Consider the following 27,787-nt stretch of genomic DNA (forward strand, 5'->3'; position numbering starts at 1 on the left):
TCCACTAAAACACTATGTAGAGACCAAGGTTGAAAGACTTGCCTATCTTAGAATGGTTAGGCCAGTATTTTAAAAATACATGTGGATGAATATGAATGGAAATTCAAAATGACGTCATCTCATCGAAGTATCCAATTTCATATCATAACGGTCACATTGCTATTAATGTTACGCTGTATGCTCTAAAATCTGGAAAACTCCCAATAATTCAATTAAATCATTGAATTACTCATTTACAAGAATCAACGTTCAATGAGACACACACCGAAACAATTATGTTTTCCCTGATATACAGACGCTCTACGTCGAAAAAGCTTTAATTGATTACCTGCTATTTTTAGAGCCGTAAGATTATAGGAATGTTGTTATTAAACATAGCCTATATGTTAGTGGGAGAGGAAATATTTCTCGTTCTAATTTTTATTATAAGTCTACAAAGTGACCAATTTAATCGATAATTTTATCGTCCAAGTTTCTCACCTCAATATAGAGAGTATAGGTTAGTAATACGAGGAGCTTCCAAGAACGCCCATAAAACGCCACCTACGCTTGTGGTGTAGGAAACATGTATATATATTCGAGTGATCATGTTTGTTTGCGTTTTATTGATTTATAAGTAAACTCTGTTATAAATTTGTCACCAATAAGAATCAAAAGAGGGGATGTTAGACAACTGTGATGACAGATATTGCCAAATGTGGTCATCAGCGGGCAAACAAACATCCATTATTATCTAGTGTGGTTATCTGGTTCACGAATTGAGTGAACACATTATTTTGGAATTTAGATTTAATAAAATAAGTATTTTAATTGCCTGTACTATTCTGGCTGTGGTGTTACTTTTGATGAATTATTATTGGCAACATTAATTATATATATGTTTATAACAAATATCCCTTATTATCTAGTGTAGTTATCTGGTTCATAAATTGATTGAACTCAGATTTTAGAATTTAGGCTAATAAAAAGTTTCTGTTTGACTGTACTATGCTAGTTGTGCACGGTTACCTTTGATAAGACATGGTATTGGAGACAACATCACATAAACAATATAGTATAAATAAACAGTTAGAAAATGAGGAATTGATAAGGAGAATGTCGAAAGTCAATATAACAAATACATGGCAAGATGAATTATTGAACAGACTTCCCAATGAAGAGCACCGCTATCGATGGAAGCAATCGCAACTTGAATGTGTTGCTACTACAAATACACATTACGCGTGTCCCATTTAACTAATTCTTTGAAATATTTCGATTGATTGTTCCTGTCAAAATTGTTCCTGTCAAAATTGTATTATGCTACTCAGTAGATCAACAAGGATGGTTACAATCCAAAGCCACAAACATCTGAGGAAATTCAATTAATATTTCTGTTATCATTGTTAAGCTGATGATTATTATAAACGTTGATAATTGATTTCATCTTTACTGGAGAACACTTCGATATTAGTCTATATAGGCATATGTATTTTATATATTAAACATTCACAAAGATAAGAGAAAAATAGGCTATAGTTTTGTATAAACGTTCTTTATCTTATGATTTATGATTAAAACACTTCCATGTTGAAAATAGACAAACAAGAAAACAATAATAATAATAATAATAATAATAATAATAATAACAATAATAATAATAACAATAATAATAATAGTAATAGTAATAATAATAATAAGAAGAATCAAGCAAAAGGAAAAAAAAAACAAAGTAAAAATCAAAAGAAATATGTGTATCATACTTCACATCGATCGTACAGCAGCGAACGTGCGAAGCTCAAATACGTTCATGCCAAAAATCATGTTAAATGTGACATGCCCGACAACTGAGGGTAGACACGTCCCCCGGGGGAATATCACAGGAAAGATTTGTGTTGTACTTCCTATAGAGGTTCCGAGCACTTTGTAATCTCCATACTTCTATCAAACATACATTTATCATCGGCGATAAGTTTAGAATGATAATGAATGTTTCCGTTATCTTGCTTTTATATTCTGACTCAAAATGATCCGAAGTTCGCATTATTTCCTAGCCGGACATACAGCGCCAACATTTACCTTCGTTTCTCCAAGTAAATCACACCTCAATATGTATTTTACAGCCCCCTCTATATTTCTTACCACCTCGTGCTTTCCAAAGATTAAACTGAAGTGAAAACACCTAGGCGGCATGACACATATTTGATACAGAAACATCTAATAATCAACTCGGTAAACTATTGGAATTTATTCCTCAATATCGCCTGCAGGTTCGGGGCAGCATGAAAACATCTGAGGATGTATGGTATTTTAATGGAAAAATGAATAATCTTTAGAGACACGTGGTCTGGTGAATCGTTTTTAAATGCGGGTCTACTGTTCAGGAAAAGAACGCAAACGATAGGCTTACCATTTATTATTTTGTAAAAAGAAGTTACATTGTAATAGCCCTTCATCTCAATGTGGCACTTTCAATAGCTGCACGTATCTACACAACGTCAATATCCACTCCAAACGCACAGGTGCACATACCGAATCTGCATCGCGATATGATACAGCTACACGTAGCCATTTTAACGCAGACAGAAGTGCTAGACTGGCAGCGCATGCGTCATCATCAGCGCATAAAATTTTCGTCAAAGGTAACACTCACCATACAACAAGTGCACCCGATGATTTGATGTCTTCACTTACTGACATCTTACGCTCTGCACGCATCCTGTTCTTCGAGTATGATTATTTTCAACTTTTTAATTGACTAACCTTTTTACTACAGCTTACTTCCGAATTGTTCTGTAGCTAATCAAGTACAGTAAGAACCCCAGACATAATAAACCAGCCCCTTAATTTTGTGTTCATTGTGACTTAAACTGTAGTTTCTTAAACAGCAAATTGCGCCATTAATCGCATTTATTACTGTTCACCGTTTCAAACAGTGTTTTTCGCACGAACTTTTCACACATAAAAAGTGAAATAAAACTTTCGCTCCATAAGTGGATCAAATCCTCTGGGAAGATATCCCTCGCAATGTTAAAACCACCAAAAGTTGTCTACAATTTAATTATTATATTTTGAAACGTTTATAAGCCCACAGAATTGGAGGATGATTAGAGCTTGATTAAACAATTACTTTCCTGTAAGTCGGGTCCATTTCAGCTCTCATCTCGGCTTCCCAGCTGGTGCGGTTGTCACACTCGATGCTGATTGGTCGCAAGGGACCCTTTGGTCATGACGTCGGACTATTTCTAATAGGCCTACCGATAGCTCGCTGTAAATGCTATATTATTTTTGGAAAGGCTGCATATATATTCTACTGCCATAAAACTTCGACACGAAACGAGTCACCTGCTTTGAAACCAATGCGATTTTACTTTCATGCTTACTACGGAAACGACGAGTATACTATAGTGTTAACTGAAGAGTAAAGGCGGTCGTTCATGCATCGCTGATATTTGCAGTTCAATAGAGTACATCAAGTCGAGGAATTTAGATCAACTTTGGAAATAGCTCCGATAAATTCAGAACAGTACTCTATACGGACTTACTTGCACTAAGTTGTCAATTTGCTGTTTGTTAAAAGTATTTTGGTCTACATTGTGTTTGAATAGCTTCAGCAATCGCTAATTTATACATCCTAGAAGGATTTTACAGGAGTTTTTTTTATGAAGGGTGTTCAACGCTCAATTGACTAAAGGAAGTAAAGTTCCATTTACTGGTGAAAAGTTACTGTACTTCTGTTTTGGTTGATGTTCATCCCATGTTTTAAATTACTGCGAGGCAACAGGTCCGATAAATGAAAATTCGGCAGTTTTTTAAAATACCGCCGATAGGGAATTCTGCGTAGGCAGAAACATCAGAATATTTTATCGTCAATCTCCAACGTGTGTGTTACCAGTAGGTTAATTAATTACAAACCATGATGAATGTGAAAGTGTGGGCCGTGTTTTTATTAATGACAATCGTAGCTGACGCTGAGCTCACAGAATTGCAAGAAATTCTCTCAGGAAAACCAGCAGTGAGCTCAAAGCCTGACGACCTATTTGCAAGCCTTCAGGCAAACCCAGCATCGCGGGATCCCGTAGGCCGGCTCAGAAAGAACAAGTCTAACCTTAAGCCCCATCGCTATATTCTAAGGATATTGGAGCCACTGGTCAAGAATGATACGGCACTAGAAAAAGGGAGCACTGTCTACAGTTTTGCGGCTGAAAAAAGTAAGTAAGCCGAGAATGATTAAAAAAAAAACATTAGGCCTGTTGAGGCACCGTAGTTCTAAAATTAGGTATTAGTTAGCAACATGCAGTACTAGTGCTAATAATAGTAATTTGCCTCATTGTGCTCATATTTAGGCAATAGATTTATATTTAATGCAACTATCCTTAGCAACAGTTTTTGAGAGTTTTTGGAGCGCATCCTGTATTTTGCAACTAGGACTGAATTTTTTTATGACAAAATTTAATGAGATCAAACCCCATTACCAAGCTACAGGTCTTTTGTAAGGTCACGGACTGGCTGACCACCAAGTGTGAATAATGACTATGTTGTGTGGCATTAATAAATGAGAAGTGAATATTATAGCTCTTATAGGTCTGCGTTATATAGGCCTATATTTGGTATTATAGTCCTTGAGTAAACCTAATTATATATTATAATTATATACTATTATTATTCAAATAACTATACATTTACATAATACATAAATATTGTTAAAAATCGTCGCCCGATGTCATAAGTTACGATTAGTATTATATACGGTATATTGTCGTTGTTATGGTAACGTATATTGAATAAACGTATTACCGCTTATGGAAACGAAGCAGAATCAGTTTAGGTCTATATAAATTGAAAAATACGCCTGGATTTAAAGTCACAAATCTGAAAGTGAAATAACATTGTCTAAAATAAGAGGGGACATGTTTTTAAGGGATAGACATGGTTAAAGAGGACGGTGAAATGGAATGATTTTACTTAGAAGGGGAACATGCGTAGCATATGATGTGAAGAACATTACCTTAGAAAGGGAGATGATGATATGTATCAAGGAGATACTAATTTATGTTACCGTATTTATTCGAATAAACGTTTACTGTTGAGAAGGGTTTTTGCGGGGTGTTAATTCGAGGGAGGCGTCGTTCATTCGAGGGAAACGTTAATTTTTTGGGTGTAAAATCGATACGTATATACTCAAATAAACGCCCCATAATTTCACTGTAAATGTGGAACTACTACAACGCATAATCGTCAAAATCGGCGTGATCTTAAAGACTTTATTGATCCTAACCAAATAAGAAAAAAAAAGTAATTCTACATTTAAAAATGTGTTGAGAATGATTTTGCTTCCATTAGATTTGTTTACAGTCATTTAACCCCGCGTTTATTCGAGGAAAAAATAAACGCGGGCGTGGGGGCGTTTTATCCGAATAAATGCGATAAATAATTTAATACCTCCTTATATGGATTAAAAGGTGTGTGGAAATTGCGGAGTCCTATTCGGCAAACTGTGCAGTGTAAACAAATCGAATTCAAAGGACGGAGTCTAAAGGGGAATAGACATAAGACTTTCGTGGGCTAACCTTGGTATTTACACCGAATAAATCCAATCCAATCCAACATGTACGGAGAGACTTGATTAAAATGGGACGGACTCACAACAGGCCTATTCGTTATGGTGTAGCTGGAATTGATGGCTCAGAATTGATGGCGGTTCCTAAGAGACTTTTTTTTCATTGCATATATAACTCGGTAAAGCCTATAGATGAAGCATTCCCCGGGGCAATATGATTGAGCGTTTTAATATTGTATCAGTTTGTGTGGGATTTCAGGTTGATCCTGTTGGAAATAAGCTATATTACACTAGATATGGTTAGAGGCCTTCTACATACAAAATTCAATTCATTTTATTTTCCAATTAATTGCATAGTATGTCATACATTGCGTCCTAATGGAAAAATCCAAGTGATTATATATAATCCTATTGGGTTCCGTATACCAAAGTTGACTGAGTTACCGAGCTGTCATTTTTGTTTTATCAGGATGAGGAACGATACGTTTTTACTAAAACTACTATCCAACAATATTAATATTAGTATTCGTTATTTACAATATTTAATCAAATAAGCGTGGCTATTATTATAATGACCGTTCCACTAAGCTCCGCCCCTTGAATAGTATTTGTATACCCTGTTCTGATTGGTTAGTTGTTAAGTTTGAATGACACTCCAGAAAGTTCTATTACAGTATTTCAGTTGGCAAATATAGGCTAAATTTCACTAGTATAGTAAACCGTTTCTCTGATGAAAGTTTCACACGTCTTGTTATATCGTGCAAGCAGAATTGTGATAACTAACGATATCCGGTATTTGATGAAGATTGTTTAATGTAATTTAAATTCATTTATAAGGCTGATTAGGACACACATGTGTCACAACCACCCGACCGCTTTTGACTCGCCTCTTACCGCCCCATCGGAGCCTAAGGCTATCAGAAAACAAGACGGTCTGGACAACTTTAGTTTTATAATTTACATAATTTTGTTATCACTTCTTGAAGATATACAATTAAACGATTCGTAAGTCAATATCACCAAACCTTCGTCAGTGTAAACTTTACATCTCAAAAGTGTTTGATAAACTAGCTTATTTGTTTTATTTCGTATTTAAAGGATATTTTTTTTGTATCAATCTACTGATTAGTAAATCTTGAATAGGAAGACATCATGAATGTTACCAGATTCAGAAAAGGCTTTGGAATACTTTTACAAGAAAACAGTTTTGATTTACGTTTACTCAATAGAAAGTACATTAGGCCTATTTGAATCGTAGTTTTAACCAACCAATTAATTTTCCAACTCACGATTTACCTGTTTAAAAGATTATGGAAAAATCAGCTATGACGGATATTATTAATATTAATAGATTAAGATACTTCAATAACTAATTGCAGTACTAGAGTCGTTCACAGTTTCCATTAGGCATAATATAACTGTTTTTTTTAATATCACGCTTCCAGTCAGAAACTGTATGCCTTTGTATTGAAAACTAATTAATCAGAGAGAAATAAAACATGACTAGAGAGAAAACTAGGTTATAAAAAACCCGATTTGATGGGTACGAACAGGATAGTAAATTAAATTAAATTCACAAAAAACTCATATTTTAGCATTAATTAGACAAAATGGAATAATTAATATTAAGGTATTGAAGATTCTGTCTGCGAATAAATTCACAGACATTCTGCGCGGGGCAATAGCAACACTTGGTTTTTGCGAAATCATCTTCTTTCCCTCCGGCCGTGTGAACTAGACTAAAGACAAAATAGGACTCTAATTCATTTACTGGTTTACACTTTTAAAACATGCGAAATCATACAAACCTTGGCAAATAATATATTGAAAACTGTTCTTACTCTCACTCAACTGAATTTGCTAGGAAGTGCTTAATTTTTAGAAATATCAAGTATAGAGAGTAGAAGTTAGACATCATTTAACTGTAATTAAGTTCCAATAACGACATGGAAACTCCTTCCGTATTGTTTAAATATTTCAACAATCTTAAGTCGCTTGAAACATGCTATTCATAGTGCCTACTCGACATATTCACTCTGTTCTCAGCTTCCCGCTGCGAATTTCATGCATTGAATTCTAATTTTTTTTTCTGAAATATGTTACAGAAAATTGTTTTCGTTTTGAAATTTGATATTTTCTGGTCTATTTAACACCTGATTCTGAGTTAATAAGATTCAGTTATTAACAAAAAGCACAATTCTTGAAATAGTAACAGATGAATGTTTCATTTTAAGTAGTCTATCTTTGGATCTGAACTTGGCGGTCTCAACACGAACCACATTTCATGTTATTCTATAGACCATTGAACTCATTTGCGAGGTCATTAGATAAACTAACATTAGTGTATATTCTCATTTTCTATATCGCCATCAGCGGTGGTTTTATCTTTCCCATTAGTTCAACATATGCTTCTGTAGGTCGTTATATACTTGTAACAATACATGTTAATAGGCTACATAACATATTGAAGTTCGTTATATTCCCAGCGATGCATGCGCCCAGGGCTAGATTTTGAGCAAATACCAAGAGCGACATATTTACACAGAGTGGAACACCAGCAGAGATGAAAGTCGTTGCGGGTGACTCTAGTTAGTTTGTAAATGAGAATAGTCGAAGGAAATGAAATCGTCTTTAGGAGGCTTGAAGGGTGCATCAAAAAGAATTAAAGGATGAATAAAAGGAGTACATTTAACAGGTACGGATTTACACAAATCAAAGGGCAGTTCTATGTACACTACAACCTTGTGAAAAATCAGATCAACATAGTCTATCAAAACTGATAAATCAATTTTAACCATGAATAGGGAACAGGAGCTCCCGAATCTTTGGTATTGTTTTACAAAATAAAAATGCTCCAAAGTGCATTTGGCTCTGTCAAGATTCAAAAATTTGATGCAAAAAAGCCATGATCTAGCCTACCCCTCTTTTTGAGTGAACACAGAATCTCCTTCATGTGACAAGTTTTTAGGATCCTGCCACATTATCATCAGGAAAACAACTTTTGAATGTTTGCCTTCTCACACTACTCTTAAGGAGGAAGATTATGAGTATAAAATGAATGGGGCATATTTCCTGTCCACAATAGGCCTATATGTGACAAAAAAAGTCATTGACCCATATATGGGCATGATAATGTCACATTACACCCACCCATATATGGGAAAATTATAGGTATTTGTTAAGCTTTATAGTGTGAATAAAGCTTTACAGTTTAAGCTTTGCAGTAAAAAATTAGCAATGGTGATTCAAAGTTTACAGGATGTATAAAAGATAGGTAATCAACAGAAAAATTACTCAGTGGTCAAGAGGTCAGTGACACTCCTAAAGTGTATAATCTCAAGCTATGTAAACTTTGAATGGCTAGGCATAACAATCTTAAGGGGAATTAACCTCAGTGGCAGAATATGTAATCTAATCTCAGAAACACAGTACTTGTACAAACTTTTAATTACGTCATCAACTTTACCGAGCAGTAATTGCACCGAAACGCCGCTCTTCAATCTTGAATTATAATGTCTTGTTTGGTGTGTCAGGCAAAACACCGACAAGTGTTGAGCGCCGAAACGCTGATGGAGGAAGTTATTTAGAGTTAAGTCAATTAAGTTTGAAGAATTGTTTTCCATAAACATCGAAATTAAATAAAGAATGTTTGAATACCATTTGCACACGATATATATCACGTGTGGTAGTAGGGTTAAGTGTTATTAAATGGTGAACACTTGGGTGCATGGGCATGAATTAAACATCAGGCCTAAAAACTAGCCTACTAATATGATTATATACTTCAAACGAAAGTTGTGGAATGGAAAAGCGGACTTATTCATGTTCCATTTAGGTATTCCTGGATACTTTCCAAAACGATTCATCGATCGATCAGTATAATGCCTAGTATCGGCATCAATTGTATGCAGGTCAAACATCAAAGAAGACGAGATCGATGTCATGTTCAGTTTTTAAGTCTTGAATGTAGAATATGATTGTGCCTCTTGATATTTTCTTTGCTTGATTGATCTTCTAATTTTCACGCTAAACGTGTTAATCTGAAGTTAAGCATGCATGTTTTCATAGATAGCAATTATTCAATTATTCTGTGTCTCTAAGGTGCCGCGTAAACAAGACGAAACTGTGAAGCTCCCCCCAAAAGATTGATTCGGATAATGATCATGTGATCTTTCTCAAAAGGAGGCTTGCGTAATCTTGTCATGAGTTTTTTTTAAAGAACAACTATCTATCTAGCATTTACAAAAAAACTAAATATTTTGATATAAATATGATACCGAAAACGATAATAAGAGAGGAAAAATCTATTGAAATATAATTGTTGCTGCAAATGTACCGTATATTTTTATTTGAATTTCAAAATATTTTAGGATTTTTTCCAAATCTTTTGGTGTAGATGTATTCCTCAATGTAATCTTCGTAGGTCATTGGTCTATGTCTACTTCAAAGCAGGGTATTTAATAACTACATGTCTCCCTCCAATTAAAGACTACTTTTGGGACTAGGGTTTGGTCAGCTTTGCTATCTATTTAGAATAAATAAAAATAAAAGACATTTGTTAATTTGGGACCATAAAAAGTGGTCTTTAATTGGAGGGGTCCTTAATTAGAGGAAGACCTGTATTTCTATTTAACAGTGGTAATCGTTGATTTGTAATAAACTAAACTCTAATGCAGCACTCTTGTTTATATGAACACCGATCGGACCGCGGAACATTTCTATTGTATAAAAAAAAATATAAACTGCGGATGATTGATAACAACGGGTACTTACAGACGGCTAAAACCTACAACGACCTATATAGATAGGCGGCTTATCAATCTTCATTTACAGTTATATTTTAACATAGATTGAACTCAATAACACCCGAAGACAAACCAACCTCAAACGAGACCGATCGCCTTGAGTCTACAGGCAGTGGTAAGGCTGGAACATTATCCTTAACTACTTTTATTCCATTAATGAAAACTGCCTGATATACAGTAGCTATGACCATTACAATCAAACGTGCAGGAAATACTTTCCAAAAACCAATTTGTTAAATATTCAGAAACCCATTGTTGACCTTTCCATTGCAACATAGATCTGTTTTATTAACAATTCGTTACAATTTTATTATTTTATTCTTTATTAATCCGTACATTTCCTTCTCCTGTACTCCCATAAATAAAATTGATACAGGAAATTATCATACCGACGTATGTAAGATGATTTCAATCGATTCTTGTGTTTTAATTTTATTTATTTCATTGCTTTTTTTAAGCGCTCCATTAAACTAGTAGACCTACTAGTACCAGAGTACAAACGATCGATTGTAAAACCGACCCATCAAAATATGAGATAATTTCTAGACTTCGAAAAAGGTAAACTTTTCACTAAAATACATTTTTGTTGCTCTAGAGTGAGCCCTCTATACGTCTTTTTATTTGGATTGCCTTTTATTAAAAATGAACAAAAGTATGTGGATGTGATTAAATTAATCTATCTATAGAGGAAATGCATATATAATCCAAGTTAATCGTGGCATACAGTACTGAGTGTGGCCTTCAACTGGTGGGTAGAATTATCGCGTTGTTTGTTGAAGAACACTAATGTTGATTATTACATTTCATGGTTAGAGAAAAGGTCTGGATTTTCTTCAGAGGTTGATATTTTTATGGCGTTCATAATAAACAGCATGCGTTTTAAAATCAGATCCCAAGGTTGGACAAAATATATATTATTGTCAAAATCTTGCAGATACGCGTGATAAAAGATTATATGTCAATGTATATCACTGTCATTTTTCTTACATGTCTGTTCTTCTGTTGTCGTGATTTATGCAGTAATGTGTCGGATAATGTGTGGGATTATACCATGACATTTGTGTCCTGCTTATACAAATTTAAACTTTGAACTTGGAAAGTCTGTTCATTTTTTTTACAAAGATAATAAATAATATAATTTTTTACAAAGACTATAAATAATATATTTTCCTATAAAAACTCTCTTTATATTTTTGTGGTTAGAACTACGCATCAATTGCTTAAAAATACTTGAGTAAAATATATTATTGTTTTACCCTTATTTAGAGTGAACATGCTACAAGCTGCGAACAAATATCATTGAAAATTAAATTTTACATTAGGCCACATTGCCAGACAGAACAAATCTAAGAATGGTTATATGCCATCACGATGTTATGCGCCAATTTACTTGGAACCTAAGGTAATGTCCCATCACCACATTATTCAGTTAGAAAACATTTAGTAACAGTAACCAAGAAGGTGCAAGCAGAGTTATTTTGATTTGTAATATCTGGTCACACAGCGATAATCAACATCAACCTCTTCAAATAATCAGAGAGCCTCCAAACCCACAGAGATGCATTAAAAGCGCCAGGTGGACTCTGTAATGATTTTGAGAGGAAATTATCTCTAGGAGTTCGACAATGATCTTCAGCGGATCTGCTCAGTAACCTTTGGGTCAACTTTAAAATTCAATAACGCGCCTAGAACATCTGTTATAGGCAACTTATCCTGTTGTTTAATGTCATTTCGAATTAAAAGAATCACCGAATTAGAAACGAATGTATCGAGCACGATTAATACTCTGTGACAATCGCTATGTAACTGGTTAATAAATGCCCTCTTGCGAGGAGCATCGAAGCACGCTCACGGCTTCCTAGCCATGTAGCCACTCAGCGACTGTCATAATTGGAATTCCTGCCGTGGTCTAGATCGGATGTCATATCATCATTTAAAACTATTACAAGTACGGGGCATACAGGGAGGATCGGCAGGTTTCCAACAAAAGTGTACTCTTTGAAAGTCATGAATCACTAAAGGAGAGTATGAGGGGGAAACAAGTGTTTATCGCGTAACTCACCTCACGATCCCAGTGGATCGAACACTAGAGATGGTACAATGTAAGCTAACTGCACTTCGACCCAAACAATAGAGTTAAACTAATGATCATATCGTTTTTGAAAGCCAATTTCTCGACCGATTCTGGAACAATTTCCATAAAATAACGATCGTTTAGGTCCATGGTTAAGTAAGTTTGACTCAATTTATATGAATTTTTTAAAACGTTAACATTCAAACGAGTTTGCCATTATTTATTTATAGAATCCTGTATAGAGACCTTAAGGTAATGGTGTGTTTGCGTGATTAACTGCTCCAAACGACTGGGAAGATCATTGAATTAAGTGGAAACTTTCAAGGAGTTCGGAATATATTCTGTTTTGAATTATGCTGGTTCAATGTACTTCGCCTCTTTCAGTTTCATTTTTAATAACTCGTCACTGGATTTCATATTTTTAAAATCATTATTGATACCAGTTCTTTAAATAATAACGTTTAGTTTAGAGTGATCTCGTCGGTTGACGGTATATTATTAACATCCTTCTTTCTACATCCATTATTCGAAAATTTAATTATCCTGTCCTTTACGTATATCAATTAATTGGCTTCCATAGTATATATTTCGCCATCGGCGTATGAGAACAACCTCAATGGCAGATGATTGTATTCATCTTCAAAAAATATTTCAGGTTTTTCTTTCTTTTGAACGTATGATGACGGTAATTTCGGGTTAATCACTAATTTGTATATATTACTCTTATTTGTGATCTAAAACTCCAATAAGTCTAAGTTACACAACAGTTGCCCGGAGCTTGATTACGGTATACATTTCAGTTGATTCGAGATATACTTTTCAGATTGTTGCTATATTAATGCACAATTATTATTTTAAATAATGGGTCCAGTATTACCAATTAATTATGCTCATTTGAAGGCCGGGCTTGATCATTCATTTGTATTATTACATCAATCATTAACTATTCAAATGTAAAAGAACTAGTAAAAGACATCAGAAGAGCTGGTGGAAAATAAGATATACGGTACCACGTGGCTGCACTATGGAATTTGTTTAGCCGAAGGTAGAACAATTTAACAGGAACACTATCCGTTCCTTTGAAACGTATGCGTCTGGTTTGTTCATGTTTAGTTGTCTTATATCAAAACGTCGCCTAAAACCAAATTATGAAAGCGATTCATACTTTGGAACATAGTAAGAAAAGCAGAAGTGCCGAAGGTGGTTACAAACAGACTCCATTCAAATTCCATTGCATTTAAAACATCAGATACAATTCATACAGGAGAGTAAATAATATAGATTTTAATGTGAATACAATTTTGTATTATAATTTGCCATCTTGAAGTTATGAAAATTCAATTGCGAATACTGATATTGGATTTAAATTCGGATTGCATATTTTATTATTGAATTTTCTTCGTATTTGTGTTTCATCTAGAGCAGCTCGATCGTAGAGTGTGTCGTCTGTGATAAGAAAATAGTCCCACGTCAATCAAAATAACCATCCGCATTGTTTTCTTTTTCAAAAGCTATCTAATTTCGTCTCTCTGGAATTTCACCTGTTTTGCGGTAAAATCGCAAACTTTTACTTAAAAAAGACAGATTCAAGTAATTAAGCAATTATTAAAACATGATCTTGAAGTACCTGGATAATTTAAAATACACATTAATTTGTTTAAAATTGCACCTGTTCCTGAGTGAGGACTGTTACTCTTTCTTGTTTCCTGCTTTTGTTAGAGGTGACACAGTTTTATGATGAATCATTCATTGTAGAGGCGTATATATTACATTTTATCTCCGCAGTTTTCCACCTTGTTCCCGCAAGTCTCTTCCTGTGATAATCTTTTACACTTTCAATGTGATCATTAATGCCTACCTTTACAAGTAGCCAAAGTAACATTGTGGCCCGAAGAAAACACACAGCAATATCGTTTCTCAGACTCATCATTCAGTCCCTCTCAGGACTATACCACATAATTAATTATAGGCCTACATCATTTAGCCAAACTGACGTTAGCTCAAACTGAGCTTTTATCACTAAGTACAGCTTACTGTAAATTAAGTTTTTTGAAAGTTTTAGCGCACGGCGCTTATATTGGCGTTTAATACAAATTGGAGTGTTAAAACGGTACCCCTGTTGCGTCTTAAGCCTCCCTACTGTACTCTGACTTGTAACGCAAAAAAGTAAGTATTATGACTTTTGTTAAAAAAAAATTGTTTAACATTTTTCTCTAAGATACGAAACATTGGACTCGTAGATGATTTTATTTCTAATAAGTACCTCGGTGGTTATTTTAGAGTAGCAGTTAGCGAAAAAATATAACGTTCGGTGCAACGCTTATTCCAAAGGGGCGCTATTAAATGATTTACGTTATCTAATTTCATACCCTCCCTCAATATTGCATATTCTGTTGATGTTGGTGTTCTGTCCTGTTATTTTTTTCGCTTTTTGATTTGTGTACATTAACTGTATATAGGGGGCTCTCTTCATGTCAGCATTGCTCTAATCGTAGCCCTCACCATCACAGATTAATAACCAACTCAAGAAAACTTATGAAACCTCTATTGGAGGGACTGAAATGTCATGTCACACTGGAAAACATATTGTTTTCATTCTTTCGTTTTCCCCTAATGTATTGTCATCATGCTTTATATCTTATATGTTAAAAATTATGAATAAGTATTACCAAGATTAAAATTCAGTTCTCTGAAGTGATTGTCACTAATTAATATTTAGGTTGCCATCGAAACATGTTCCTGGGGTTTTGGCATTTTGTTGGAAATGAATCAATTAAGATGCTATAATGCAGACACTGATTATAATTAATTACATTCGGACGTGGATACGATACCGTAAATTAAAATAATACTAGTCACTATTGCTCTTGTAAGAATAACATCCTTCTTCTTTTATTAAGGGAAACATATTCTAAGGGTTGATGACTTTTTATCAATTCTATAGAAATGTCGTGATATATTCGTGCAGTAGTCCTATTCACCAATACGTTGACCCTAGTTGTTCATAAGGCCAGGATGGAGAACTTCCGTATTTTCAGACGGGGTGGTGCCTGACTAGTTGCTTTTACCACGACTTTTAACGCTTTCTGGCATTGCATATACATTACTATATCAGATTTGGTTGTCACTTATGATATCAATTTCACCAAGCATGTTTGCAGTCATACATCGATTACGAATATATTTGTCTGTCGTGCTTTTCTTATTTCCTTATTAATTATAAATAACCACTTGAGGAAAGATTACTTGTTTCAATGGTTACCACGTTTAAAATTTATATTGAGTATATTTTAGATATGTATCTATATTATAATAGTTGATGTGGATCCAATTCTTTCTATTTAGATTATAAGTTTGAACTTACTGACAGTTCATATCTTGATTTAATCATAAATTTAAACGCCTTTCATTACATTATTTGTAATATTATTATTTTTTTTTCGCTGCATATAGGAAAAGGCTGTCGAGTACAGAATCTGACGTGCTCACTGTTTAAAACCAAGTTTAAAATTAAGACACGTTGTCTGAAATGATTAATCGAGCAATCAATGTTCATCGATCCTGGGCTAAAATTATAATTCTGCATTCGTTCAACATGGAAGATTTTCAATTATTAAGGATAGTAAATTTAATATATTAATTTATTCAGTATTAACTGAAACTGAATAATTATCGGTTTAAATTTTTGTAATTATTCTTGCCTAAACTAGTATGTCTTTTCTTATTTAAACCGGGTGGCCCGCGTTAAATGCACTGTTCTCCCATTTGTCCAATTGATGTACAAATAACAGATTACACTACACCAAGTTTAAAATGTTTAATATCATAAAACCTCGATTGTATTTGAATAACCTTTACTATTATTAGCATTGTGGTTATTTCGGATGTGAACTGCCAATTAGATATCGGTGGGAGTTGTATCAACATATATACATCCACTAATAGGTCCCCTGGATATTAATTAGAGTAAATTAGATGATTTAATACAACAACACTAATTATGATCATTGCGTAGTTGTAACAAAACTCTCGAAATGTAATGAGATACGGTCAATTGTGACTTCTTATGGCCGGTATAGGTGTTCTCATTTGATTAAAATGCGAATTAACATACCTCACCTGGCCGTACATTAATAAGAATATCGTATACCGTATTTAATATTAAATGTATGGGGGATTCAGCCCTTCCCCCTCCGGACAGGTCAAGCCCTCGCCACCGTCTGACAAAGCTCATCGGGCAGTCAGACCATAACAAATATGAAAATAGGCCCACACCAAGCCAACATAATCACATAAGAAGCATATCATAGCGTAGTTGAACTTGAAATTGTGTGCTGTTATGAATATTTATTCGTCCCATGTCGTCGATTTGTCAGCGGACTCGTGGGACACGAGCTTCACGCGTAATCACGAGTCAACAAAAGTGACCCCAACATTATGATTCAGATTGTGCTTCACGGATGCTAACACGATGGTCCTGGTATATGTCATTTTTTATCTATTTATGATTCAGACTGAGATTCATATTAACCCAGGAAGTATACTAACAAGGTGAACGAGTATATATCCGTTATTATCTTTTCCCACTATTTGTTTTAACAAGATAAATACACTTTAAAATATATAAACGCTTGCACACGAAAAACTCTGATGCTTAGTTAAATACACATGCAATCACAGTATACAAAGGATTAGTGTAAAAAGAGAGATAATTAAATAAAAATGACTTATTGAAAGTTGATAACATATTATTATTTTGAATTAGCAATTCAAGTGTTTGTTTTAATTTTATACTGTTATATTTTTGGTGGTTCTTTAATTTGTTCAGGCTGATACATCTTATTTAAATGTTACTCGCAGTTCGATTTCGCGCGTGTGGATTTGCATGCCTACTGCGTGGTTTATAAAGAGCGCCGTCTGTTGATATTAAAACTACACTCTGATACAAAAACTTATTAATATACTATTACGGCCGCTTGGAGCGATATAACTCCACAATACAGTTTACTTTTTAAGAGAAAAGTAAAGCAATATACTTATTGTAATGGGTTCATCCTGGTTAGATAGTTCATCTCTTTGATATACCGCGGGGTCTTGGTGGGCAACCACATTGACGAGCCCTCCCTCTACGTTCTTCCAACTCGGAACTTCCAAGTAACGTAGGAATTATGGTGGCAAGATTATATTTTTTGATTACATGAACTTTAGATGTTAATAGCTTGACTGTTGGGCACATCTGCGTGTGTGCGTTAACGTCGGGTCTTGTTTATCACTGTCAGGTCGTGTTCCAGTCTCACTTTTGTTGCATTCGATAGCAATAACGATGACGGTAAACACCATCTGGTAGATATACTTCCAGGATATTCTAGGCCCACAGTCTTTATAAAGTTCTACCCAAACGAATTTAAAGATAGCATAATAGAGAAAATGAAAGTTAATTGATTGTTGATCTCGAGATGCATGAAATAACTTTCTGAAGGAAACTCTGTCAATCACATTCATTCATTTTCAAAATACACTACGCCTCCCTATCAGCTACTTATAATCTTAATAATATAATAATATAAAAAAAATATGATAATAATGAAACATAAAACATGTTCTATATTATTCAATATGACAATACAAAAGACAGAACAATCGCACATGAAAATAAAGCTAAACAATATATTATAATTTATAAAGCTAAATAATAACATTACACATTATGATTTTTTAAAGCAACTAGTGTTTCTTTCTTGAATATATTAGGCCTATTAATTGTATTATTTAGTTCCTTTAAAAAAAAACATCACCATATTTATTAGGCTACGTGATTGTTTGTAAAAATTGCTTTTATAATAATGATCTTTTACAAAAACCTTATAATTTACCATGCTTCATGCTCAATTCAGGATGCATATTTGTACTGGATTTTTTTTAAATTTTAATTGTGAACTTTTTTATGTATTTTTATGTACCTTTTGTATTTCTCTTCTCCTTTATTGGGGTATATTTTCAATAAGTTGAATTGAATAGGAGCCTAATAATAATGGTAATAATAGAAGCCTAACATTATAATGTAATATTAATAATATTGAATGATAGAAATAATGACGACGATGATAAAGATGATGACGATGTTTATAATTGCAATGATAATGATACTGACGACAATTATGATGATGATGATTATAACAATAACAGTTAATAATATTAATGATAATGGAAATAAATGGAGGTGAAAGAGTAAGAGGGGATGTTTTGTATGTAACAGGTCAGAGAATTAAACGCCTCCCTCCTTTACGATTATAAAGGTTTTCCTCTCCAATCCCCATTGCCTCATTCGACAGTAGTTACGGTATATTTTGAAAACAAATTTAGCCACGTAAATTGGGTGAAAAAGATTGTGCGGAAGCAACACGATTTATATAATTTGTACGAAGGCACTTAAATTGGTTATACAAAAAACATGTCACTTAAATCAACTGCCAGCCTGGGTTTAACAGTATCGTATTAGTGGCTTCCTGTACAGCAGACTCAGTGTTGTGTGGCCTGTCGCCTTATAACTGATCGATGGTCATCTACGATCACGCTTAACCAAAAATATTTGTAATAACATAAATGATACCATTTTAATGTCCGGGCATATCAAGACCCAGGAATTGGCTTCCAGCCAATCTGAGTGTTTTCTTCGTTAAATAAGCGAAAACGGAAATGTTTCGATTTGTATTTCGTTGGAAATACACTATTTTATCTTTGTGAATGAGCAATGTTTTTAACGATTTTTCGAGTGGTTTGTCAGATTTTATAGACATTACAATTTAAAACAATGTCTCCAATTTAGCACAGCAGAATGTTTTATCTATATCTGTGGGCCTATACCTGGTTGATCCTATTTGCCATCCAATTTCAGTTAATATCGACTGCTCTTCAGTGGCGTATCTAGGGGGGCGAGGGTGTGCGCCCTCTAAAAAACACCCCAATCTTACCTCCGACCCCCCTCCCCCCATTGTGTATGTACGAAGCAAAACAACCACGACCAAGTACTTAAAACTCATTTTAAGACACCTAGATACGCTATGTGATTTTGTAGTTCGACAAGTCCTAAAAGAGCGCAATATGCTGCGTGCATTATAAGTTAGAAATAAATAAAATTCATTTTAAAAATATGACAAAATCTAACAAATTAACCACAATAATTGTGGAAGTAGAAATTATCTATTTCGATGTGTGTTCAGGAAAATATCATAGGAGTGATGTTTTGCCATACCGGTACGTGATGTGTTACGGTATATAATCAGTACCGGTACGCTCCCAAATACTTGCAAAAACAAATCGCAAGTAATTCGGATTGGAATCTAGGTGGAAGCTCGGTAGACCTAGTGGTTGTGCCACCAGGCTAGTTATCTGGAGGTCGTGGTTCGATTCCCACCCTGATAACTTGGGAATTTTTCGTACTGAGTATTCTGTAGGATAACATGTCAGGTAGGGAAAAACATCACTCCTAGAAATAACTAGTTTCTTTTTGTTTTTTTTTAATAGCAAAATAAGATAATGCAAACAATAACAGTTAGGGTTATTGTCTCCGCCACGAGTGACGATTGGCAGCAATACAGTAAACACTTTTCTCTAAGCTGCAAATAAAACTTGACATACTATGGGCCTACACTTTCTCGTCAAAATGATAACAATGATAATTATGATTATTATGACAACAACAATAATAATAATAATAATAATAATAATAATGATGATAATAATAATAATAATAATAATAATAATAATAATAATAATAATAATAATAATAATAATAATAATAATAATAATAATAATATCAATAACAAAATAAAGTAAAAACTATTGGTTTTATGATTCACTGTTCCATTATATCGATTACTACGAATTACATGACATACCATCACACGATCTGTGGTACAGTATCAAAAAGTTCACATTGAATTTTTTTTTAAATCGTTAAGTTACAAAACCAAATAAGCACCTGTTACATTTCACTCAGGTCTTTAATAGCTTTTAATTTTATCATTCCATCGAACAATTAGGAAAAGTAGACAGACTCAGCACCGCAGTAGGTCTATCAAGCCACTGCTTAGCATCGTAACACGAAAAAGTAGCGATTAAATAAAACCCGCAGAAAATTCTGATTGACAATCAACTAACAAAACGTCTGCGTTAATTTCCCACCAAGTGGAGATTAAACAAACCAAACGTCAGGTAAAAACAAACCCTGCCAAAAGTTGACTCAAGATTACCAAAAGCTGTTCCCTTAGCGTTCTTATTCGATAAAGTGTAGAGCACTTTTAGTTTACCTTAAATTTACATTAGTCGCCTGCTTGCGGTCAGGTGGAAAAGGTCTGAATACTGTATCATTTTTATGCCTCCTGGCAGGTGGCGAACCGTTGTAAAGTTGATTTTAATACGAAGAGACAAACATAGTAGAGAAATGAATTTGGTAGCGGCAGAGATGAAGCCCTTTTTCGGTAAACAGTTCCAGTAAAAAGAAACTAATTTTAAGCTCGCAGCTACTACAATGAAGATATGATAATTTGATTCAAACGTCATTTAATCATTTATTTATCAACTGTTGGTATTTTTTTCTAATAGGTAGCCTACCAAGCCTAATGCTACTGGCGTAAAACATCGTTACTGAGTAGCAGGCATCGCAATCATCATCATCATCGCAAAGTTGTTTTTTTTTTTTGCACAATTCTTTTCTTTATAAATGATTGTATTATTAAATTATTCACAATAATATAAATTAGGCCTAATAATGTCGGACGATTGAGTTTGTGTAGCCCCTCCTCTTCCGCTACTGGGAGTGTGTGTACGTGCCTGTGGGTATTCACGGTGATAATGAGTGATTTTAATTTACGGTTTTACTGAATCTACTGCCGTTACAGTAATGTAGCTTACCCTCATCATAAACACTTTTCCAAACGTATTTCTCCAGCTATCATCTCTCCTTATCAGTGTTCTTCTCACGGGATTCATCGATAATTCTGTATGCTTCCTCTGTTTTCCCGATTCATTTGCACATTTTTCTCAGGTTGCACACAAACTTTCGGAAATCAGGTAAATGTTCAGGGACGACAGATTCATCAAGTCAGAATACGCGCTCTTTGAATTTTGTTGCTAAGGCCCCAAAAAACGACAGCATAAACATACGTAAGATGAGTGTTGATAGGACATACGCGTATTCCTGGCCCATAGTTCTGATTTGTCAGTGGCTATGTGTTATTGAAATCCCAGAAAGGTCTATTTGTGTGTTTTATGCTTGTTTATGGATTTTAAAGAAATGTTAAAAAATATACAAAATTCTTAGAAAGCAATACGGTATAGAATTTGTGCGCATGTGATCTTCTACTAGGCCTATGTTTTTTAGGTTGAATCTGCAGCAGATTAACGTTTTGTGTGTCAAATCGAAAGTACATACCCAGGTTCAAATGACAGTATATTACGTGACTGTAGTAGCATTCGTTGACAGCACATTTTGTTAGAACTTTAATAATACCGGTAATCATATTGCCCGAGCATGCGCAGATCGATGAATAATATCATGCTTATACACATTATCGTAATAAATAATGAAAGTAATAAGAATAATAAGTTACTAAACCCCTAATAATAAATAGGACCTACCTACACATAACAAATAACAACGATGATTATGATAAACTTAAAATAAAATACTGGAAATTAAAATAATCATTATAATATAATTATTATTATTGTATACTTATATAGCGCATATCAAACTTCTCTATGCAATTTAATATTAATATGAATAATATTAATACTAATAGCCTACTATTGCTACTATTAAAAAAGAAGAATTAATAATAATAATAATAATAATAATAATAAAAAAAGAATTAATGAATTTATACATATCAAGGGCAATCGGGAACAAAATATCACTTGCACAGTTAAGTTTCCTTCACAATCTTAATTCATGTTGACGTTGTTTTTTTTTAGATGATTATTGAAGACCAATTTAAAATGATTATTATATTTAAACTGCTGTTCTAAAAAAAATATATCCACAATTCAATATAATTTTTTTCATTTAAAAAAATTGGCCACAATTATAATAACGCCAACAACCCTAATTAAAAGTCAAAGTCTAATTAACGTTAATCATAGTTGTGTTCTGACGGACACGCACTTGAACTTTTCGATGGGAGAAGTACAGTCTTTGACGTAAACCAGACCTAGGCCAAACTAACCATTCTGGTTCGGTATCATCACGACAAAGTGCCTCAGAGGGCAGGATTTCCGTTACACCAGCATCATGCGGGCTAGGCCTAACAGGTCTAACCTTCACCGGGCAACACATAATAAAGAACAGGCTAAAATTTAGGAAAACCTCCGCAAAAATAGATCTGTAGTGATCTCATTGTAAATTAGGGCATCCACAAATTGACCCTTTTAAAATTTTTTATTCTGAACCCCTTGAAAGTTCAACGAGGGACCTGAAAATTACTCTAGAAAGAATGGAAATCGAATAGGAAAGATATTTACTTGCTTTCGATTGGGTGTCCGTTGGGCACGAATAATCAATCAAAGACCATCGCCACATTGTTCCAATTATTGTGATAGATTATTCACAGGGCTGAACTACACTGATTACATCTAAATTGCCTTTTGTATTTGTAGCGATTTCTTTATATTTTCACTTTAAAGGACAAAATTACCAATCGATTCTTGTTTATCATGCTCTACGGACGCATGCGTATTTAATGCGCCTTAAATAACAACACCTAACAAACCTAAAAGCGAGTTAATTAACATAGATTGCCATATATTTCTGCTAGCTTATCTATGATTTGGTTCATTTCATCATCATCACATCATTAAGGTTATCTGAAAATGTCTGGCTTAAAGTTTATGGAGCTATTACTTCGTAACTCCATAGACCTAATGGACCTTCCGCTAAGCCCCCGCCCAATGTTGCTAAGATCCCCGCGCAAAACGTGTGCGTTGTGGGGCAACACGTAGGTATGGTATGTTTGTCAGGCACGCGCGTATTCATGGCCCCGTTATGATTGGTCAGTTGTTAAGGTTGATTGACACTCCGGATTAGTATACCTAGGTTATGTCGTAATTAATATATAAATCATTCGACTCATTATAGTTGTTTATATATATCTTGACAACTCATCGTCTACAAAATTCATTATCTCGTAAAAATAATTCATTATACATTATGATGTGTTCTTTTTCTGAATAACACATTCCCGTATAAAGTCACTTATTATTGATCGATCCCTCAGCTGTTCTACCCGCCATTTCCTAAAATCGTTTCGTGATAGGCGATAATAAGCCTAACCGCTAAATAAGAGTCTTTATCATAAGTGTAAGGAGCGCCAAAGTACCATCATGGTCCCCTTCCTATTACTTATGACAGCTTTGGTTTCTATGAGTTCTTGCAAGGTGCATCATCAATTATGCGCTTTTCTGCTAAAATAAAAACCCACCAAAAAAGAGTTCCCACGAGAGCATCCATGGTGAAGTTAGAACTTTCGCATGTCTTGCCTGATTCTATTAAACTAGCAAGAACGTAGAACAACAGCCTGTCACCTGAGCATTTAGTAACTTTCAAATTACTAGGTATCACACCTGTGGATAGATTTAGATAAGAACTCAACAAAACCTCAACCCGCTCATTGCTTTCTTCTCAATCAAACGTTTGACAACTGTTATTTTTAGAGTTCGTGGTTTATGATTTTTAGGGGCCAACGTATCTGTGTGAACCTCTCGATGGTGCAGGTTCAGTCATTAGAAATAACGTGCCTTCAGTAAGAGTTATAATCGCGAATTAAGCTACGGAAAGTGATATGTAATCCCGTTAAAAAGTTTTTTAGTTCAGATGTTAAAAAACCGTTTGCAAAAAAAAAAAAAAACAAAAAAAAACAAAAACAAAAAAAAACTTCAACATTTAGCAACAGTACAACTTTTATTTGACATTGGTGGCGCTCTGCTACCTTAACCAATTTTTGTTTCATAGCATTGGCCAATAATACAGCACCTGGTTTGCATACGGATCATGTGCTTGCAATTATTCAGGAACATCATACCGCGATCCATAACACATTTTATTGAAACTTGAAGAAAAACCAGATGGGAAAAATATTTTTTATTCAATTTAAACCATATTTATCCACTCCGAAAAAGACTATGTACAAATTGTGAAAATCAAAACATAAACATCATTACATAAACTTTCTTTTTTTCTTGCAGAATCTACTTGCGGAGAAAAGCACATGTTCGTTTTGAAGTTAAAACCGAAGAGTGAGAAGAAAAATATTATTAAAGCCGAGCTTTATGTCAACAACCGTAAACCACTGCAGCCGTCACAGTTTAACAATACGGGTATGAGCGAATTGGTCATTGTTGTGTACGATGTACAGAATCCGAACCAATGTCTGAAAGTAGGAACATTCGGAATAGATGACTTTGAGGGCGATGGGTGGCAAAAAATAGACATCAAAACAATACTTTCGCAGCTGTCCGAAGGGTTAACAAAGAGGGCAGTATTAGGAGTATCCTTCAAGATAAGGAACAGAAAATCAGATGAAAATAACGAAATTGATCATAAAAACGACTGGTGGGATAGGTTGATGTCTAAGAAGAAAATGTTACAGAAGCGCGGACGACCATTTATTCTTGTTCACGTCGAAGACACAGCCGTAGACGCTGATTTGACATCGATGCCTTTCCAACGATTATCAGACACCATGAAAAGCACCATCAACAGTCGACAAAGAAGAAGCGTTATTCTCCCTGAACCAAAGCCTATCAACGAGTCAGATCATTACATATATTTAATGACAAATGAGTACCCGCCTGCTCCACCTGTAGAAGTTGTCCCGTCACCAGAAGTTAAATTTCCCGCCTTTCTCGATCAGAATTCCAGGCGGCGAAAAGAGAGAAAACACACCAAGAGGCGCAAAAACAGGCGTAAAAATGGCGTCATTCCATTCGGCCAGGAAACGACTAAACCTTTAACACCCCTATCAAACAAAGCTGATGAAATAGTGCATTTGCAAAAACCAGAAAATGAGGACTACAAAAACACAGAGGGACTCTGCTCGCTCCGAAAGCTTAGTGTTAACTTCAAGGATCTTGGTTGGGAAAGTTTCGTTATTGCACCAGAATTATTTACGCCCAATTACTGTGCTGGATCGTGCCCATATCCACTTCAAAAAGTAAGTGGTACCGTAAGTGGTGGATTCCATAAAATCGCTACACTTTATCGCCACAGCTGTCGGCGATGCTGATTGGTCAGTCAGTTGAATCGGGGAACTTTCCCAATTGAGCGATTGCAGTGACATTGTAGCAATTTTATGGAAAGCTGACCTTACGGACAAATTTTATATTTATAATATAAAAAACACTGTTTCCAATATTAACGACTTGATTGTGAATTTTAAAATCAACATTCAAGGCTTACGGTTACGTGACAATATCTCTCGATGATTATGAAGATGATGATGAAGATGATGATGATGATGATGATGATGATGATTGTGATGATGATGTCAAAACTGTATTCAATATTTGATTATAATTTTATCAACAGTCAAGGCTTACTGTCACGTGATATAAAAACATCTCTCTCTATGATATACAGTAATATGAAGATGATAAATAAATAATAATTTTGTTTCGACCTGTTGTCTTGGACGAACTGATACCGTTAATTGTATATATACATACTTAAAATATAATAGCAATTACCTACATTATTTATAAAATTATTTTATTTGATATTACTTTCTTTGTAGTCACTTAATCCTACGAACAACGCACTAATACTGAGCATGGTGAAATCTATGGGAGTGCAAGTGCCGGCACCGTGCTGCGTACCGACAAAAATGTCATCAATCAGCATTTTGTATTTGGACGAAGAAATGAACGTTTTACTCCGGAACTATCCCAACATGCAAGTCGAATCTTGTGGATGTATGTAGTCCGCGTGTCCCTATTACCATGGTAATCTACAACGCTTGTTGGAGGCGGCGCATTTTAATGGAAACGTTTTAATATACAATCTATGTGGACATGATGTTTCCTATGCAGAGCCTATGTTTTGAGCAGTATTGGTACATTATGGTTTTGTACTAATCTGTTTGAGATTTCTTACCTCATTTTGTGAAAATAACTGTGAACGTGATGCGTTTTGTATAAAATTAATATGTTGCATTCTGAGTAGCTGATTGGTGAAAAGTAATGCACGTAGCCTGTGTGCTGCTATTGTGAATAAAATTATGTTGAAATACAATTAATTATTGCCTAGAATTTAAACGGTGCAAATGCACACTTTAATTGTTAGTATTGTCCTCGGCAGGCTCATTTAGAGTAAACTGAAATTGTATGTATAACTGCTCAAATTAACTTATTATAATTTAATTAATTGTTGGAATAAACTTCATATATCTTTGTACAAGTAAAATACTTTTAGATATAATGTTCTGTTAAAAGAATGTCAAATTAGAAAGTTTTAGGCATTTGTAGAAAAAAAAACGAACCAATATATAATAGAAAAAAAATGTTTATAAGAAGACAGATATTTGATTTTGAATATCAATAACGAGAGTTTAAACCCAGCCTCACTACCTATACCCCCGGACGTGAGATACTTCCGAGACGTTAAAGTATAATGGTAATGCACCGTTGATAAAGTACGGGTATAACGTTTCCACGAACCCCCACCGATTTTTTTCAGTGGGAGCCAAAGAGTACTGAAAGAAAATGGAATGGGAGGGAGTGAGTAAAGAACAAGATTTAATAAAAGAATTAAAATATAACACAAACATTAGTTATATACATTTCTTCAATATTTGATTGCGTCATTTCCAATAACTATTGATTCGTAGAATATCGGTACGGTGTGGTACAATTGTAATTAAAAATTATTCCTTGTCTTGTAAATTACAAATGTTTAAATCCTGTCTGTTTGAGTTATTTTATTACCAGTACATTGCAGCGTATTGTTATATTTTAAAATTAGATAAATAAATAAAATTTAAACACGTACTTGAAGCATGTCTTTTAAACATTAGTTGTATCAACTGAAGAAGAGCACATTAGACCATTATAAACACAATTGGCTGAGGTTTGTACACACTCGAAGTCACGAAATGATAATGTAAATAATTCAAATCCGAACCTTCTGCTGTCTATGCACACGCCTTAACCAACTAGGCCACTGGGGTTTGGAAATTCAATTCCGATTAAAGCAACTGATTGTTTACACTCTTTTGCATATGCGTAGTTGAACGGGTCTATAGGCCAGATTGTTGAAACCCGGTTTGTCGAATGCCAGATTACCGGGTCCACTTTGCAGAAACTCAGTTTGCCGAACGA

General features: G+C 34.4%; 1 protein-coding gene across 1 annotated transcript; it reads left to right on the forward strand.

Annotated features, from left to right (window-relative positions):
- The first annotated feature begins 3,247 nt into the window (after window positions 1-3,247).
- LOC117101272 (bone morphogenetic protein 3-like) lies at window positions 3,248-27,234 on the forward strand. Its single transcript, XM_033241231.1, has 3 exons — window positions 3,248-4,190; window positions 24,659-25,626; window positions 26,206-27,234. The coding sequence occupies exons 1-3, from the start codon at window positions 3,896-3,898 to the stop codon at window positions 26,389-26,391; spliced, it is 1,449 nt and encodes a 482-aa protein (XP_033097122.1). The 5' UTR covers window positions 3,248-3,895; the 3' UTR covers window positions 26,392-27,234.
- Window positions 27,235-27,787: the final 553 nt, after the last annotated feature.

This window comes from Anneissia japonica, unplaced genomic scaffold, assembly GCF_011630105.1.
Source record: "Anneissia japonica isolate Jap-2015-1 unplaced genomic scaffold, ASM1163010v1 scaffold1859_len985614_cov190, whole genome shotgun sequence".
NCBI classification, from domain to species: Eukaryota; Metazoa; Echinodermata; class Crinoidea; order Comatulida; family Comatulidae; genus Anneissia; species Anneissia japonica.